This window comes from Petromyzon marinus, assembly GCF_048934315.1.
Source record: "Petromyzon marinus isolate PM22_M1 ecotype Great Lakes invasive population chromosome 75 unlocalized genomic scaffold, UKy_Petmar_22M1.pri1.0 chr75_unloc.2, whole genome shotgun sequence".
In the NCBI taxonomy this organism is placed as follows: domain Eukaryota; kingdom Metazoa; phylum Chordata; class Hyperoartia; order Petromyzontiformes; family Petromyzontidae; genus Petromyzon; species Petromyzon marinus.
Genome location: NW_027422614.1, coordinates 34117 through 55000, shown reverse-complemented (window position 1 = coordinate 55000; position 20884 = coordinate 34117). Strand labels below are relative to the sequence as shown.

The following is a 20884-nucleotide window of genomic DNA, read 5'->3' as shown; positions in this document are numbered from 1 at the left end:
TCACTAAAGTATTATAATAACACTCAGACTACTCACTAAAGTATTATAATAACACTCAGACTACTCACTAAAGTATTATAATAACACTCAGTCTACTCACTAAAGTATTATAATAACACTCAGTCTACTCACTAGAGTATTATAATAACACTCAGACTACTCACTAAAGTATTATAATAACACTCGGACTACTCACTATAGTATTATAATAACACTCAGTCTACTCACTAAAGTATTATAATAACACTCAGACTACTCACTAAAGTATTATAATAACACTCAGTCTACTCACTAAAGTATTATAATAACACTCAGAGACTCTCAGGAGAGACTGGTAGTGAGTGGTGAGTGAGTGGTGAGTGGTGAGTGAGTGAATGAGTGAGTGTATGAGTGAGTGTATGAGTGAGTGTATGAGTGAGTGAGTGTGTGAGTAAGTGAGTGTATGAGTGAGTGAGTGTACGAGTGAGTGAGTGTATGAGTGAGTGAGTGTATGAGTGAGTGAGTGTATGAGTGAGTGAGTGAGTGTATGAGTGAGTGAGTGTATGAGTGAGTGTATGAGTAAGTGTATGAGTGGTGAGTGAGTGAGTGGTGAGTGAGTGTATGAGTGAGTGTATGAGTGAGTGTATGAGTGAGTGAGTGGTGAGTGAGTGAGTGAGTGTATGAGTGAGTGAGTGTATGAGTGAGTGAGTGTATGAGTGAGTGTATGAGTGAGTGAGTGTATGAGTGAGTGAGTGTATGAGCGAGTGGTGAGTGAGTGAGTGTATGAGTGTATGAGTGAGTGAGTGAGTGTATGAGTGAGTGGTGAGTGAGTGGTGAGTGAGTGGTGAGTGAGTGTATGAGTGAGTGTATGAGTAGTGAGTGAGTGGTGAGTGAGTGAGTGGTGAGTGTATGAGTGAGTGGTGAGTGAGTGGTGAGTGAGTGGTGAGTGAGTGAGTGAGTGTATGAGTGAGTGTATGAGTGAGTGGTGAGTGAGTGGTGAGTGAGTGGTGAGTGAGTGGTGAGTGTATGAGTAGTCAGTGAGTGGTGAGTGTATGAGTGAGTGAGTGTATGAGTGAGTGTATGAGTGAGTGAGTGTGTGAGTGAGTGTATGAGTGTATGAGTAGTGAGTGAGTGGTGAGTGAGTGAGTGGTGAGTGAGTGGTGAGTGACTAGGAGGGTCCCCCACCACCCACCTGCTTGACGTAGACTCGGAGCAGGTAAAGCAGCGCTAGGATGGCCGTGGTGACCCAGCGGGCAGGGATGTGGGGAGTGGAGCGATCCAACACCGACTGGTACAGCTGCACACACACAGACACACAAAGACAAAGATCCCCCATATAGCCTTAACAGACTCTAGGGGCAAGTGCTGTTAGCGAGCAGCACCTATGAAGGCCGGAACGGTACACGAGGGGGTGGGTGGCCAGCACCACGCCCGACCGCCTTTGTCTCCCTCGTGGCAATGTTTACTACACACCGCACCAGCTACTCATTTGAGGCTGAGTCGACCTAGGGGAGGGCCCGGGACCGGTTCAGATAATCGTCACTGGTGTTGGCCGTGAGCGGGAATCGAACCCGGGTCGCCAGGTTCATAGCGCAGCGTAGCGCTAACCACTACACATAGACACACACAGACACACAGATATACACACACACAGAGACACACACATATATATACATACACACATATATACACACATACACACAGTGTACACACACAACAATAAAAACCGCCATTCGCCACTAAGTGGCGGTGACGTCACCACGACGCTTGTGCCAGGCTATGTGCACCCTGAGGCCACGTGAAGTGTCGAACGCCCGCTGGCAGGAGGTCACGGGGCAGACCCAGGTGCCACGGGTCGACTGACTGAGATGACTGGCTGATGCACCACCTGTGCCCCCTACTGTGCCAACCTGCTGTGCTTTAGCCACCCGGCGCTCCGCTCGTTGTTGTGAGCGTCGCTCCTCCGCCCTCCGTTGTTGTTGGAGGGCGACTACCTCCAACTGCCCAGTAGCATCCTTCACGAGCCTCCTCCACAGAGCCCGATCTTGACACCGCTGGTACCGGTCATTGGCAAGTCCACTCGGCTCCACGTCCTCCTGTACCACATCACTCCATCTCTTCTCTAGCCCGTGCCGCGCCCGCTTAGCCCCCTCGATTCGGCTGAACAAAAGCTGTTTCAGCATGCGGTGGCTGGGCATGCGGGCTACGTGACCCAGCCAACGCAGCCTTGCCTGCCGGAGGAGCTCACCAATGGGACCCTGCCCAGATCTTTCAAGAATTTGTGAGCTCCTCACACAATCCAGCCTGCTGGTTAAACCCAGGATGGATCGTAGGCAGGCCAGCCTAAATGTTTCTAACCGGCGAAGATGTTCCATTAGGGGGGTCCACGTTTCGCAAGCGTAGAGAAGGGAGAGAATGACCGTGGCCGAGAAGACCCGAAGCTTAGTGCGGAGCGACAGACCAGGTAGCTTCCACCACACAGCGTTACACAACCGATGAAAAGATATTGCCGCTCGACTCATTCGGAGTGAGACCTCTGCTGTTAAACCGGAGCCGGTCATAAGCACAGATATATACATACACACACACACAGACACATACATACAGACATACAGACACACGCACACAGACAATGGCGGAGCCAGGATTTTCAGGAAGGGGGGCAATCCCTCCAGCAATGAAAAATGATAGAGGAGTTGTTAGTAAGGAGTTGTTAGTAAGGAGTTGTTAGTAAGCAAAGAATTGCTAGTAAGTAAGGAGTTGCCAGTAAGGAGTTGTTGGTAAGTAAGGACGTGTTAGTAAGGAGTTGTTGGTAAGGAGTTGTTAGTAAGGACTTGTCCCTCGCTTTTTATTCTACGTGTGCGGTGGTGGTGCTGTACCATCACCACCGAGATGGTGGTGATGGTGGTGGTAGTACACCACCACCATGACCACCGGGGTGGTGGTGGTAGTACATCACCACCATGACCACCGGGGTGATGGTGGTAGTAGTACACCACCACCATCACCACCGGGGTGGTGGTGGTAGTAGTACGTCACCACCATCACCACCGGGGTGGTGATGGTGGTGGTAGTACATCACCACCATGACCACCGGGGTGGTGGTGGCAGTAGTACGTCACCACCATCACCACCGGGGTGGTGGTGGTGGTAGTAGTACATCACCACCATCATTACCGGGGTGATGGTGGTAGTGGTAGTGGTGGTGATGGTGGTAGTGGTGGTGATACGTCACCACTACCACCACCGAGGTTGTGGTGATGGTGGTGATGGTGGTAGTGGTGGTGATGGTGGTGGTACGTCACCACTACCACCACCACCACGGAGGTTGTGGTGATGGTGGTGGTGATGGTGGTGATGGTGGTGGTGGTAGTGGTAGTACGTCACCACCACCACCACCACCGGTGCCGCGCTGACGGCCTCACCTGGCCGAGGCGAGTGAAGAAGCGAACGAGGTGCGACGGGCCGCCCCTCAGCGCCTCGCCACTGCTATCTCCCTCCGACATGGCCTGCGGGGGGTCACGAGGGGTCACGAGGGGTCACCAGGGGGTCACGGCCTCTGCGGAAGGTGGGGGAGGGAGGTTAAAGGTCTTAGGAAGGAGTTCCAGCGGGGTTCAAGGGACTAAGGGTCAAAGGTTCACACACGTAGGGCCCACGAGTACTTGAACCCCCGAGTAACCCCTGACCCCCGCCCCTGAGTAACCCCTGACCCCCGAGTAACCCCTGACCCCCGAGTAACCCCCTGACCCCCGTCCACACTTCCGCAGGGGGTCCCATCCGCGCGGTTCCGCGTTTGGCGCGGCCTAGCGCGGGCTTCAACCCGGCTGAGCCCGCGCTCGCCTGGCGGCGCTGCCCCTTCCCCCTCTCCCATCCCCGCGGCCACACAGAGCAAGAGGGGGGGGGGGGTCGGGGGTTCTGATAACCGAGGCCTGCAGTTACCGGCTCTGTGTGTGTCTGTGTGTCTGTGTGTGTGTCTGTGTGTGTGTGTCTGTGTGTGTGTCTGTGTGTGTGTGTCTGTGTGTGTGTCTCTGTGTGTGTCTGTGTGTCTGTGTGTGTGTCTGTGTGTGTGTCTGTCTGTGTGTGTCTGTGTGTGTGTGTCTGTGTGTGTGTCTCTGTGTGTGTCTCTGTGTGTGTCTGTCTGTGTGTGTGTCTGTGTGTGTCTGTGTGTGTGAGTGTGTCTGTGTGTGTGCCTGTGTGTGTCTCTGTGTGTGTCTGTCTGTGTGTGTGTCTGTGTGTGTGAGTGTGTCTGTGTGTGTGCCTGTGTGTGGCTCTGTGTGTGTCTCTGTGTGTGTCTGTGTGTGTGTCTGTGTGTGTGTCTGTGTGTCTGTGTGTGTGTGTCTGTGTGTGGCTCTGTGTGTGTCTCTGTGTGTGTCTGTGTCTCAGTGTCTCAGTGTGTGTGTCTGTGTGTGTCTCAGTGTATGTCTCTCTGTGTCTCTCTGTGTCTCAGTGTGTCTCAGTGTGTGTGTGTCTGTGTGTGTCTCAGTGTGTGTGTGTCTGTGTGTCTATGTGTGTGTGTCTGTGTGTCTATGTGTGTGTGTCTGTGTGTCTATGTGTGTGTGTCTGTGTGTCTGTGTGTGTCTCAGTGTGTGTCTCTCTGTGTGTGTGTGTCTCAGTGTGTGTCTCAGTGTGTGTGTGTGTGTCTGTGTGTGTCTCAGTGTGTCTCTGTGTGTGTCTGTGTGGCTCTGTGTGTCTCAGTGTGTGTCTCTGTGTGTCTCTGTGTGTCTCAGTGTGTGTGTCTCTGTGTGTGTGTGTCTCAGTGTGTCTCTCTCTGTGTGTCTCAGTGTGTGTCTCTCTCTGTGTGTGTGTCTCTCTCTCTGTGTGTGTCTATGTGTGTGTGTCTCAGTGTGTGTGTGTCTCAGTGTGTGTCTCAGTGTGTGTGTGTCTCTGTGTGTGTCTTTGTCTTTGTCTCTGTGAGCGTCTCTGTGTGTCTCTCTGTGTGTCTGTCTGTGTCTGTCTTTGTGTCTGTCTCTGTGTCTGTCTCTGTGTCTGTCTCTGTGTCTGTCTCTGTGTCTGTCTCTGTCTCTGTGTCTGTCTCTGTGTCTGTCTCTGTGTCTGTCTCTGTGTCTGTCTCTGTCTAATTATGTCTCTGTGTGTGTGTCTGTGTGTGTGTGTGTCTATGTGCGTGTGTTTCTGTGTGCGTGTGTCTCTGTGTGTGTGTCTATGTGTGTCTCTGTGTGTGTGTGTCTATGTGTGTGTGTCTCTGTGTGTGTGTCTCTGTGTGTGTGTCTCTGTGTGTGTGTGTGTCTCTGTGTGTGTGTCTCTGTGTGTGTGTGTCTCTGTGTGTCTCTCTGTGTGTGTGTCTCTGTGTGTCTCTCTCTGTGTGTGTCTCTGTGTGTCTCTCTCTGTGTCTCTCTCTGTGTGTCTCTGTGTGTGTGTCTCTGTGCGTCTCTCTCCGTGTGTGTCTCTGTGTGTGTCTCTGTCCGTGTCTCCTTGTGTGTCTCAGTGTGTGTGTCTCAGTGTGTGTGTCTCAGTGTGTGTGTCTCTCTGTGTGTGTCTCTGTGTGTGTGTCTCAGTGTGTCTGTGTGTCTCTCTCTGTGTGTGTCTCCGTGTGTGTCTCTGTGTGTGTCTCTGTGTGTGTCTCTCTGTGTCTCTCTGTGTGTCTCTCTCTCTCTGTGTCTCTCTCTCTCTGTCTCTCAGTGTCTCTCTCTCTCTGTGTCTCTCAGTGTCTCTCTCTCAGTGTGTGTCTCTCTTAGTGTGTGTCTCTCTCTCTGTGTCTCTCTCAGTGTGTGTCTCTCTCTGTGTCTCTCTGTGTCTCTCTGTGTGTCTCTCTGTGTCTCTCTCTGTGTTTCTCTCTCTCTGTGTCTCTCTCTGTGTGTCTTTTCATCTCAGTGTCTCTCTGTGTCTCTCTCTCTCTGTATGTCTTTCTCTGTCTCTCTCTGTGTGTGTCTCTCTCTCTCAGTGTCTCTGTGTGTGTGTCTCTCTCTCAGTGTCTCTCTCTGTGTCTCTCTCTCTGTCTCTCTCTCTCTGTCTCTCTCTGTGTCTCTGTCTCTCTCTCTCTGTCTCTCTCTCTGTCTCTCTCTGTGTCTCTCTCTCTCTGTCTCTCTCTCTGTCTCTCTCTGTGTCTCTCTGTCTCTCTCTGTCTCTCTCTCTGTCTCTCTCTCTCTCTCTGTGTCTCTCTCTGTGTCTCTCTCTCTCTCTGTCTCTCTCTCTGTCTCTCTCTCTCTGTGTCTCTCTCTGTGTCTCTCTCTGTGTCTCTCTCTCTCTCTCTGTGTCTCTCTCTGTCTCTCTCTCAGTCTCTCTCTCTCTCTCAGTGTCTCTCTCCTCCTACCTCCTCCATCCTACACCTCCTCTTGAGTCTCTGCTCCAGCCTCCTACCTCGTCGTGGTCTCCCTCGTCCGGCTGCTGCTGCTGCTGCTACCTCCTCCTCCTCCTTCCCGTCAGAGAAGCTCGCAGCAGCTTCGGCTCGAGCAGCAGTAGCAGCAGCTGCACCTTCGTCAGCTTCTTCACCTTCTTCAGCAGCTGCACCTTCGTCAGCTCCTTCACCTTCTTCAGACAGCTACAGCAGCTGCACCTTCTCCACCTTCTTCAGCTTCTCCACCTTCTTCAGCTTCTCCACCTTCTTCAGCAGCTCCACCTTCTTCAGCAGCTGCACCTTCTTCACCTTCTCCACCTTCTTCAGCAGCTCCACCTTCTTCAGCTTCTCCACCTTCTTCACCTTCTTCAGCTTCTTCAGCAGCTCCACCTTCTTCGGCAGCTCCACCTTCTTCAGCTTCTTCAGCAGCTCCACCTTCTTCAGCAGCTCCACCTTCTTCAGCTTCTTCGGCGGTTCCGGCAGCTACAGCAGCTGCACCTTCTTCAGCCGCTTCCGAGTCTCCACGTCGCGCGCCGCGCGCTCGGTCACGCCCCTTCCGGTTAACCTTTAACCTCCCTCCCACACCCCCCCCCTCTCTCGCCAGGGCGGTAGGGCGGTAGGGCGGTGGGGTGAGTGGGTGGGGAAGGAAGCGAGAGGGGAGGAGCGGGGGTAGTGAGGGGGGCGTGGTTAGAGGGGTAGGCGTGGTGGTGGTGGGGGGTAGTGAGGGGGGGGGGTGGTGAGGGGGCGTGGTTAGGGGGTAGGCGTGGTGGTGGTGGAAGTGAGGGGGGGGTAGTGAGAGGGCGTGGTTAGGGGGTAGGCGTGTTGGTGGTGGTGGGGGTAGTGACGGGCGGGGTGGTGAGGGGGCGTGGTTAGAGGGGTAGGCGTGGTGGTGGTGGTGGGGGGTAGTGAGGGGGGGGGTTGTGAGAGGGCGTGGTTAGTGGGTAGGCGTGGTAGGGGAAGTAAGGGGGGGAAGTGAGGGGGGATAGCGAGGGGAGGGGCGGGAGTGGGGAGGGGCGGGGGTGGTGAGGGGGGCGTGGTTATGGGGTAGGCGTGGTGGTGGTGGGGGAAGTGTGGGGGGGGTAGTGAGAGGGCGTGGTTAGGGGGTAGGCGTGGTGGTGGTGGTGGTGGGGGAAGTGAGGGGGGGGTAGTGAGGGGGCGTGGTTAGGGGGTAGGCGTGGTGGTGGTGGTGGGGGAAGTGAGGGGGGGAAGTGAGGGGGGATAGCGAGGGGCGGGGCGGGGGTAGTGAGGGGGCGTGGTTAGGGGGTAGGCATGGTGGTGGTGGGGGGAAATGAGGGTGGGGGGGTAGTGAGGTGGGTGCTTGGAGTGAGTTGGTGGGTGGTAGAGTGAGTTGGTGGGTGGGTGGTAGAGTGAGTTGGTGGGTGGGTGATAGAGTGAATTGGTGGGTGGGTGGTAGAGTGAGTTGGTGGGTGGGTGGTCCATTATAAACCCACCCTACCTGTCCATTATAAACCCACCCTACCTGTCCGTTATAAACCCACCCTACCTGTCCATTATAAACCCACCCTACCTGTCCATTATAAACCCACACTACCTGTCCATTATAAACCCACCCTACCTGTCGATTATAAACCCACCCTACCTGTCCATTATAAACCCACCCTACCTGTCCATTATAAACCCACCCTACCTGTCCATTATAAACCCACCCTACCTGTCCATTATAAACCCACCCTACCTGTCCATTATAAACCCACCCTACCTGTCCATTATAAACCCACCCTACCTGTCCATTATAAACCCACCCTACCTGTCCGTTATAAACCCACCCTACCTGTCCATTATAAACCCACCCTACCTGTCCATTATAAACCCACCCTACCTGTCCATTATAAACCCACCCTACCTGTCCATTATAAATTTACCCTACCTGTCCATTATAAACCCACCCTACCTGTCCATTATAAATCCACCATACCTGTCCATTATAAATCCACCATACCTGTCCATTATAAACCCACCCTACCTGTCCATTATAAACCCACCCTACCTGTCCATTATAAACCCACTCTACCTGTCCATTATAAACCCACCCTACCTGTCGATTATAAACCCACCCTACCTGTCCATTATAAACCCACCCTACCTGTCCATTATAAACCCACTCTACCTGTCCATTATAAACCCACCCTACCTGTCCATTATAAACCCACCCTACCTGCCCATTATAAACCCACCCTACCTGTCAATTATAAACCCACTCTACCTGCCCATCATAAACCCACCCTACCTGTCTATTATAAACCCACCCTACCTGTCAATTATAAACCCACCCTACCTGTCGATTATAAACCCACCCTACCTGTCTATTATAAACCCACCCTACCTGTCCATTATAAACCCACCCTACCTGTCCATTATAAACCAACTCTACCTGTCCATTATAAATCCACTCTACCTGTCCATTATAAACCCACTCTACCTGTCCATTACAAACCCACTCTACCTGTCCCTTATAAACCCACTCTACCTGTCCATCATAAACCCCCCCTACCTGTCCATTATAAACCCACTCTACCTGTCCATTATAAACCCACTCTACCTGTCCATTATAAACCCACCCTACCTGTCCATTATAAACCCACACTACCTGTCCATTATAAACCCACCCTACCTGTCCATTATAAACCCACCCTACCTGTCCATTATAAACCCACCCTACCTGTCCATTATAAACCCACCCTACCTGTCCATTATAAACCCACACTACCTGTCCATTATAAACCCACCCTACCTGTCCATTATAAACCCACCCTACCTGTCCATTATAAACCCACCCTACCTGCCCATTATAAACCCACGCTAAATGTCCATTATAAACCCACCCTACCTGGTCATTATAAACCCACCCTACCTGTCCATTATAAACCCACTCTACCTGCCCATTATAAACCCACCCTACTGGTCCATTACAAACCCACCCTACCTGCCCATTATAAACCCACCCTACCTGTACATTATAAACACACCCTACCTGTCCATTATAAACCCACCATACCTGTCCATTATAAACCCACCCTACCTGTCCATTATAAACCCCCCCCCCTACCTGTCCATTACAAACCCACCCTACCTGTCCATTATAAACCCACTCTACCTGTCCATTATAAACCCACCCTACCTGTCCATTATAAACCCACCCTACCTGTCCATTATAAACCCACTCTACCTGCCCATTATAAACCCACCCTACTGGTCCATTATAAACCCACCCTACCTGCCCATTATAAACCCACCCAACCTGTCCATTATAAACCCACCCTACCTGTCCATTATAAACCCACCCTACCTGTCCATTATAAACCCACCCTATCTGTCCATTATAAACCCACCCTACCTGTCCATTATAAACCCACCCTATCTGTCCATTATAAACCCACCATACCCGTCCATTATAAACCCACGCTACCTGTCAATTATAAACCCACTCTACCTGTCCATTATAAACCCACCATACCTGTACATCCTAAACCCACTCTACCTGTCCATTATAAACCCAGCATACCTGTCCATTATAAACCCCCTACCTGTCCATTATAAACCCACCCTACCTGTCCATTATAAACCCACCCTACCTGTCCATTATAAACCCACCCTACCTGTCCATTAAAAACCCACCCTACCTCTCCATTATAAACCCACCCTACCTGTCCATTATAAACCCACCCTACCTGTCCATTATAAACCCACCCTACTTGTCCATTATAAACCCACCCTACCTGTCCATTATAAACCCACCCTACCTGTCTATTATAAACCCACTCTACCTGTCCATTATAAACCCACTATACCTGTCCATTATAAACCCATCAAACCTGTCCATTATAAACCCACTCTACCTGTCCATTACAAACCCACCCTACCTGTCCATTATAACCCCACCCTACCTGTCCATTATAAAACCACCCTACCTGTCCATTACAAACCAATCTACCTGTCCATTATAAACCCACCCTACCTGTCCATTATAAACCCACCCTACCTGTCCATTATAAACCCACCCTACCTGTCCATTATAAACCCACCATACATGTCCATTATAAACCTACCCTAACTGTCCATTATAAACCCACCCTACCTGTCCATTATAAACCCACTCTACCTGTCCATTATAAACCCACCCTACCTGTCCATTATACACCCACCATACTTGTCCGTTATAAACCCCCCCTACCTATCCATTATAAACCCACCCTACCTGCCCATTATAAACCCACTCTACCTGTTCATTATAAACCCACCCTACCTGTCCATTATAAACCCACCCTACCTGTCCATTATAAACCCACCCTACCTGTCCATTATAAACCCACCCTACCTGTCCATTATAAACCCACCCTACCTGTCCATTATAAACCCACCCTATCTGTCCATTATAAACCCACCCTACCTGTCCATTAAAAACCCACCCTATCTGTCCATTATAAACCCACCATACCCGTCCATTATAAACCCACGCTACCTGTCAATTATAAACCCACTCTACCTGTCCATTATAAACCCACCATACCTGTACATCCTAAACCCACTCTACCTGTCCATTATAAACCCAGCATAACTGTCCATTATAAACCCCCCTACCTGTCCATTATAAACCCACCCTACCTGTCCATTATAAACCCACCCTACCTGTCCATTATAAACCCACCCTACCTGTCCATTAAAAACCCACCCTACCTCTCCATTATAAACCCACCCTACCTGTCCATTATAAACCCACCCTACCTGTCCATTATAAACCCACCCTACCTGTCCATTATAAACCCACCCTACCTGTCCATTATAAACCCACCCTACCTGTCTATTATAAACCCACTCTACCTGTCCATTATAAACCCACTCTACCTGTCCATTATAAACCCATCAAACCTGTCCATTATAAACCCACTCTACCTGTCCATGACAAACCCACCCTACCTGTCCATTATAACCCCACCCTACCTGTCCATTATAAAACCACCCTACCTGTCCATTACAAACCAATCTACCTGTCCATTATAAACCCACCCTAAATGTTCATTATAAACCCACCCTACCTGTCCATTATAAACCCACTCTCCCTGTCCATTATAAACCCACCCTACCTGTCCATTACAAACCAATCTACCTGTCCATTATAAACCCACCCTACCTGTCCATTATAAACCCACCCTACCTGTCCATTATAAACCCACCCTACCTGTCCATTATAAACCCACCATACCTGTCCATTATAAACCCACCCTAACTGTCCATTATAAACCCACCCTACCTGTCCATTATAAACCCACTCTACCTGTCCATTATAAACCCACCCTACCTGTCCATTATACACCCACCATACTTGTCCGTTATAAACCCCCCCTACCTATCCATTATAAACCCACCCTACCTGCCCATTATAAACCCACTCTACATGTTCATTATAAACCCACCCTACCTGTCCATTATAAACCCACCCTACCTGTCCATTATAAACCCACCCTACCTGTCCATTATAAACCCACCCTACCTGTCCATTATAAACCCACCCTATCTGTCCATTATAAACCCACCCTACCTGTCCATTATAAACCCACCCTATCTGTCCATTATAAACCCACCATACCCGTCCATTATAAACCCACTCTACCTGTCCATTATAAACCCACCATACCTGTACATCCTAAACCCACTCTACCTGTCCATTATAAACCCAGCATACCTGTCCATTATAAACCCCCTACCTGTCCATTATAAACCCACCCTACCTGTCCATTATAAACCCACCCTACCTGTCCATTATAAACCCACCCTAACTGTCCATTAAAAACCCACCCTACCTCTACATTATAAACCCACCCTACCTGTCCATTATAAACCCACCCTACCTGTCCATTATAAACCCACCCTACCTGTCCATTACAAACCAATCTACCTGTCCATTATAAACCCACCCTACCTGTCCATTATAAACCCACCCTACCTGTCCATTATAAACCCACCATACCTGTCCATTATAAACCCACCATACATGTCCATTATAAACCTACCCTAACTGTCCATTATAAACCCACCCTACCTGTCCATTATAAACCCACTCTACCTGTCCATTATAAACCCACCCTACCTGTCCATTATACACCCACCATACTTGTCCGTTATAAACCCCCCCTACCTATCCATTATAAACCCACCCTACCTGCCCATTATAAACCCACTCTACCTGTTCATTATAAACCCACCCTACCTGTCCATTATAAACCCACCCTACCTGTCCATTATAAACCCACCCTACCTGTCCATTATAAACCCACCCTACCTGTCCATTATAAACCCACCCTACCTGTCCATTATAAACCCACCCTATCTGTCCATTATAAACCCACCCTACCTGTCCATTAAAAACCCACCCTATCTGTCCATTATAAACCCACCATACCCGTCCATTATAAACCCACGCTACCTGTCAATTATAAACCCACTCTACCTGTCCATTATAAACCCACCATACCTGTACATCCTAAACCCACTCTACCTGTCCATTATAAACCCAGCATACCTGTCCATTATAAACCCCCCTACCTGTCCATTATAAACCCACCCTACCTGTCCATTATAAACCCACCCTACCTGTCCATTATAAACCCACCCTACCTGTCCATTAAAAACCCACCCTACCTCTCCATTATAAACCCACCCTACCTGTCCATTATAAACCCACCCTACCTGTCCATTATAAACCCACCCTACCTGTCCATTATAAACCCACCCTACCTGTCCATTATAAACCCACCCTACCTGTCTATTATAAACCCACTCTACCTGTCCATTATAAACCCACTCTACCTGTCCATTATAAACCCATCAAACCTGTCCATTATAAACCCACACTACCTGTCCATGACAAACCCACCCTACCTGTCCATTATAACCCCACCCTACCTGTCCATTATAAAACCACCCTACCTGTCCATTACAAACCAATCTACCTGTCCATTATAAACCCACCCTAAATGTCCATTATAAACCCACCCTACCTGTCCATTATAAACCCACTCTCCCTGTCCATTATAAACCCACCCTACCTGTCCATTACAAACCAATCTACCTGTCCATTATAAACCCACCCTACCTGTCCATTATAAACCCACCCTACCTGTCCATTATAAACCCACCCTACCTGTCCATTATAAACCCACCATACCTGTCCATTATAAACCCACCCTAACTGTCCATTATAAACCCACCCTACCTGTCCATTATAAACCCACTCTACCTGTCCATTATAAACCCACCCTACCTGTCCATTATACACCCACCATACTTGTCCGTTATAAACCCCCCCTACCTATCCATTATAAACCCACCCTACCTGCCCATTATAAACCCACTCTACATGTTCATTATAAACCCACCCTACCTGTCCATTATAAACCCACCCTACCTGTCCATTATAAACCCACCCTACCTGTCCATTATAAACCCACCCTACCTGTCCATTATAAACCCACCCTATCTGTCCGTTATAAACCCACCCTACCTGTCCATTATAAACCCACCCTATCTGTCCATTATAAACCCACCATACCCGTCCATTATAAACCCACGCTACCTGTCAATTATAAACCCACTCTACCTGTCCATTATAAACCCACCATACCTGTACATCCTAAACCCACTCTACCTGTCCATTATAAACCCAGCATACCTGTCCATTATAAACCCCCTACCTGTCCATTATAAACCCACCCTACCTGTCCATTATAAACCCACCCTACCTGTCCATTATAAACCCACCCTAACTGTCCATTAAAAACCCACCCTACCTCTCCATTATAAACCCACCCTACCTGTCCATTATAAACCCACCCTACCTGTCCATTATAAACCCACCCTACCTGTCTATTATAAACCCACTCTACCTGTCCATTATAAACCCACTATACCTGTCCATTATAAACCCATCAAACCTGTCCATTATAAAACCACTCTACCTGTCCATTACAAACCCCCCCTACCTATCCATTATAAACCCACCCTACCTGCCCATTATAAACCCACTCTACATGTTCATTATAAACCCACCCTACCTGTCCATTATAAACCCACCCTACCTGTCCATTATAAACCCACCCTACCTGTCCATTATAAACCCACCCTACCTGTCCATTATAAACCCACCCTATCTGTCCATTATAAACCCACCCTACCTGTCCATTATAAACCCACCCTATCTGTCCATTATAAACCCACCATACCCGTCCATTATAAACCCACGCTACCTGTCAATTATAAACCCACTCTTCCTGTCCATTATAAACCCACCATACCTGTACATCCTAAACCCACTCTACCTGTCCATTATAAACCCAGCATACCTGTCCATTATAAACCCCCTACCTGTCCATTATAAACCCACCCTACCTGTCCATTATAAACCATCCCTACCTGTCCATTATAAACCCACCCTAACTGTCCATTAAAAACCCACCCTACCTGTCCATTATAAACCCACCCTACCTGTCCATTATAAACCCACCCTACCTGTCCATTATAAACCCACCCTACCTGTCTATTATAAACCCACTCTACCTGTCCATTATAAACCCACTATACCTGTCCATTATAAACCCATCAAACCTGTCCATTATAAACCCACTCTACCTGTCCATTACAAACCCACCCTACCTGTCCATTATAACCCCACCCTACCTGTCCATTATAAAACCACCCTACCTGTCCATTACAAACCAATCTACCTGTCCATTATAAACCCACCCTAAATGTCCATTATAAACCCACCCTACCTGTCCATTATAAACCCACTCTCCCTGTCCATTATAAACCCACCCTACCTGTCCATTACAAACCAATCTACCTGTCCATTATAACCCCACCCTACCTGTCCATTATAAACCCACCCTACCTGTCCATTATAAACCCACCCTACCTGTCCATTATAAACCCACCATACATGTCCATTATAAACCCACCCTAACTGTCGATTATAAACCCACCCTACCTGTCCATTATAAACCCACTCTACCTGTCCATTATAAACCCACCCTACCTGTCCATTATACACCCACCATACTTGTCCGTTATAAACCCACCCTACCTATCCATTATAAACCCACCCTACCTGCCCATTATAAACCCACTCTACCTGTGCATTATAAACCCACCCTACCTGTCCATTATAAACCCACCCTACCTGTCCATTATAAACCCACCCTACCTTTCCATTATAAACCCACCCTACCTGTCCATTATAAACCCACCCTACCTGTCCATTATAAACCCACCCTATCTGTCCATTATAAACCCACCCTACCTGTCCATTAAAAACCCACCCTATCTGTCCATTATAAACCCACCATACCCGTCCATTATAAACCCACGCTACCTGTCAATTATAAACCCACTCTACCTGTCCATTATAAACCCACCATACCTGTACATCCTAAACCCACTCTACCTGTCCATTATAAACCCAGCATACCTGTCCATTATAAACCCCCCTTCCTGTCCATTATAAACCCACCCTACCTGTCCATTATAAACCCACCCTACCTGTCCATTATAAACCCACCCTACCTGTCCATTAAAAACCCACCCTACCTCTCCATTATAAACCCACCCTACCTGTCCATTATAAACCCACCCTACCTGTCCATTATAAACCCACCCTACCTGTCCATTATAACCCCACCCTACCTGTCCATTATAAACCCACCCTACCTCTCTATTATAAACCCACTCTACCTGTCCATTATAAACCCACTCTACCTGTCCATTATAAACCCATCAAACCTGTCCATTATAAACCCACTCTACCTGTCCATTACAAACCCACCCTACCTGTCCATTATAACCCCACCCTACCTGTCCATTATAAAACCACCCTACCTGTCCATTACAAACCAATCTACCTGTCCATTATAAACCCACCCTAAATGTCCATTATAAACCCACCCTACCTGTCCATTATAAACCCACTCTCCCTGTCCATTATAAACCCACCCTACCTGTCCATTACAAACCAATCTACCTGTCCATTATAAACCCACCCTACCTGTCCATTATAAACCCACCCTACCTGTCCATTATAAACCCACCCTACCTGTCCATTATAAACCCACCATACCTGTCCATTATAAACCCACCCTAACTGTCCATTATAAACCCACCCTACCTGTCCATTATAAACCCACTCTACCTGTCCATTATAAACCCACCCTACCTGTCCATTATACACCCACCATACTTGTCCGTTATAAACCCCCCCTACCTATCCATTATAAAACCACCCTACCTGCCCATTATAAACCCACTCTACATGTTCATTATAAACCCACCCTACCTGTCCATTTTAAACCCACCCTACCTGTCCATTATAAACCCACCCTACCTGTCCATTATAAACCCACCCTACCTGTCCATTATAGACCCACCTTACCTGCCCACTATAAACCCACCCTACCTGTCCATTATAAACCGACCATACCAGTCCATTATAAACCCACCCTACCTGTCCATTATAAACCCACCCTACCTGTCCATTATAAACCCACTCTACCTGTCCATTAAAAACCAATCTACCTGTCCAATATAAACCCACCCTACCTGTCCATTATAAACCCACCCTACCTGTCCATTATAAACCCACCCTACCTGTCCATTATAAACCCACCCTACCTGTCCATTATAAACCCACCCTACCTCTCTATTATAAACCCAAAATACCTGTCCATTATAAACCCACCCTACCTGCCCATTATAAACCCACTCTACCTGTGCATTATAAACCCACCCTACCTGTCCATTATAAACCCACCATACCTGTCCATTATAAACCCAAAATACCTGTCCATTATAAACCCACCCTACCTGTCCATTATAAACCCACTCTACCTGTGCATTATAAACCCACCCTACCTGTCCATTATAAACCCACTCTACCTGTCCATTATAAACCCACCCTACCTGTCCATTATAAACCCACCCTACCTGTCCATTATAAACCCACCCTACCTGCCCATTACAAACCCACCCTACCTGTCCATTATAAACCCACCCTACCTGTCCATTTTAAACCAACCCTAACTGTCCATTAGAAACCCACCCTACCTGTCCATTATAAACCCACCCTACCTGTCCATTATAAAGCCACCCTACCTGTCCATTATAAACCCACCATACCGGTCCATTATAAACCCACTCTACCTGTCCATTATAAACCCACTCTACCTGCCCATTATAAACCCACTCTACCTGTGCATTATAAACCCACCCTACCTGTCCATTATAAACCCACCCTACCTGTCCATTATAAACCCACCCTACCTTTCCATTATAAACCCACCCTACCTGTCCATTATAAACCCACCCTACCTATCCATTATAAACCCACCCTATCTGTCCATTATAAACCCACCCTACCTGTCCATTAAAAACCCACCCTATCTGTCCATTATAAACCCACCATACCCGTCCATTATAAACCCACGCTACCTGTCAATTATAAACCCACTCTACCTGTCCATTATAAACCCACCATACCTGTACATCCTAAACCCACTCTACCTGTCCATTATAAACCCAGCATACCTGTCCATTATAAACCCCCCTTCCTGTCCATTATAAACCCACCCTACCTGTCCATTATAAACCCACCCTACCTGTCCATTATAAACCCACCCTACCTGTCCATTAAAAACCCACCCTACCTCTCCATTATAAACCCACCCTACCTGTCCATTATAAACCCACCCTACCTGTCCATTATAAACCCACCCTACCTGTCCATTATAAACCCACCCTACCTGTCCATTATAAACCCACCCTACCTCTCTATTATAAACCCACTCTACCTGTCCATTATAAACCCACTCTACCTGTCCATTATAAACCCATCAAACCTGTCCATTATAAACCCACTCTACCTGTCCATTACAAACCCACCCTACCTGTCCATTATAACCCCACCCTACCTGTCCATTATAAAACCACCCTACCTGTCCATTACAAACCAATCTACCTGTCCATTATAAACCCACCCTAAATGTCCATTATAAACCCACCCTACCTGTCCATTATAAACCCACTCTCCCTGTCCATTATAAACCCACCCTACCTGTCCATTACAAACCAATCTACCTGTCCATTATAAACCCACCCTACCTGTCCATTATAAACCCACCCTACCTGTCCATTATAAACCCACCCTACCTGTCCATTATAAACCCACCATACCTGTCCATTATAAACCCACCCTAACTGTCCATTATAAACCCACCCTACCTCTCCATTATAAACCCACCCTACCTGTCCATTATAAACCCACCCTACCTGTCCATTATAAACCCACCCTACCTGTCTATTATAAACCCACTCTACCTGTCCATTATAAACCCACTATACCTGTCCATTATAAACCCATCAAACCTGTCCATTATAAAACCACTCTACCTGTCCATTACAAACCCCCCCTACCTATCCATTATAAACCCACCCTACCTGCCCATTATAAACCCACTCTACATGTTCATTATAAACCCACCCTACCTGTCCATTATAAACCCACCCTACCTGTCCATTATAAACCCACCCTACCTGTCCATTATAAACCCACCCTACCTGTCCATTATAAACCCACCCTATCTGTCCATTATAAACCCACCCTACCTGTCCATTATAAACCCACCCTATCTGTCCATTATAAACCCACCATACCCGTCCATTATAAACCCACGCTACCTGTCAATTATAAACCCACTCTTCCTGTCCATTATAAACCCACCATACCTGTACATCCTAAACCCACTCTACCTGTCCATTATAAACCCAGCATACCTGTCCATTATAAACCCCCTACCTGTCCATTATAAACCCACCCTACCTGTCCATTATAAACCATCCCTACCTGTCCATTATAAACCCACCCTAACTGTCCATTAAAAACCCACCCTACCTGTCCATTATAAACCCACCCTACCTGTCCATTATAAACCCACCCTACCTGTCCATTATAAACCCACCCTACCTGTCTATTATAAACCCACTCTACCTGTCCATTATAAACCCACTATACCTGTCCATTATAAACCCATCAAACCTGTCCATTATAAACCCACTCTACCTGTCCATTACAAACCCACCCTACCTGTCCATTATAACCCCACCCTACCTGTCCATTATAAAACCACCCTACCTGTCCATTACAAACCAATCTACCTGTCCATTATAAACCCACCCTAAATGTCCATTATAAACCCACCCTACCTGTCCATTATAAACCCACTCTCCCTGTCCATTATAAACCCACCCTACCTGTCCATTACAAACCAATCTACCTGTCCATTATAACCCCACCCTACCTGTCCATTATAAACCCACCCTACCTGTCCATTATAAACCCACCCTACCTGTCCATTATAAACCCACCATACATGTCCATTATAAACCCACCCTAACTGTCGATTATAAACCCACCCTACCTGTCCATTATAAACCCACTCTACCTGTCCATTATAAACCCACCCTACCTGTCCATTATACACCCACCATACTTGTCCGTTATAAACCCACCCTACCTATCCATTATAAACCCACCCTACCTGCCCATTATAAACCCACTCTACCTGTGCATTATAAACCCACCCTACCTGTCCATTATAAACCCACCCTACCTGTCCATTATAAACCCACCCTACCTTTCCATTATAAACCCACCCTACCTGTCCATTATAAACCCACCCTACCTGTCCATTATAAACCCACCCTATCTGTCCATTATAAACCCACCCTACCTGTCCATTAAAAACCCACCCTATCTGTCCATTATAAACCCACCATACCCGTCCATTATAAACCCACGCTACCTGTCAATTATAAACCCACTCTACCTGTCCATTATAAACCCACCATACCTGTACATCCTAAACCCACTCTACCTGTCCATTATAAACCCAGCATACCTGTCCATTATAAACCCCCCTTCCTGTCCATTATAAACCCACCCTACCTGTCCATTATAAACCCACCCTACCTGTCCATTATAAACCCACCCTACCTGTCCATTAAAAACCCACCCTACCTCTCCATTATAAACCCACCCTACCTGTCCATTATAAACCCACCCTACCTGTCCATTATAAACCCACCCTACCTGTCCATTATAACCCCACCCTACCTGTCCATTATAAACCCACCCTACCTCTCTATTATAAACCCACTCTACCTGTCCATTATAAACCCACTCTACCTGTCCATTATAAACCCATCAAACCTGTCCATTATAAACCCACTCTACCTGTCCATTACAAACCCACCCTACCTGTCCATTATAACCCCACCCTACCTGTCCATTATAAAACCACCCTACCTGTCCATTACAAACCAATCTACCTGTCCATTATAAACCCACCCTAAATGTCCATTATAAACCCACCCTACCTGTCCATTATAAACCCACTCTCCCTGTCCATTATAAACCCACCCTACCTGTCCATTACAAACCAATCTACCTGTCCATTATAAACCCACCCTACCTGTCCATTATAAACCCACCCTACCTGTCCATTATAAACCCACCCTACCTGTCCATTATAAACCCACCATACCTGTCCATTA

The 20884-nt window shown here is 47.8% G+C and overlaps 1 protein-coding gene across 3 annotated transcripts in view; it reads right to left on the bottom strand.

Annotated features, from left to right (window-relative positions):
- Positions 1–6851, bottom strand: part of LOC116938492 (protein RER1-like) — a 26672-nt gene extending 19821 nt beyond the window's left edge. The window contains exons 1-4 of one of the 3 annotated variants that reach the window (XM_076058454.1): positions 6581–6851; positions 6295–6499; positions 3405–3538; positions 1172–1276 (exon numbers count right to left, since the gene is read on the bottom strand). In XM_076058454.1, coding sequence (XP_075914569.1) covers positions 1172–1276; positions 3405–3485 — 186 coding nt within the window. In that variant the 5' untranslated portion in view covers positions 3486–3538; positions 6295–6499; positions 6581–6851. Of the gene's footprint in view, positions 1–1171; positions 1277–3404; positions 3539–6294 lie in introns of all 3 variants that reach the window. The other 2 variants (XM_032945620.2, XM_032945621.2) reach the window with 2 other exon arrangements.
- Between the last annotated feature and the right edge of the window lie 14033 nt (positions 6852–20884).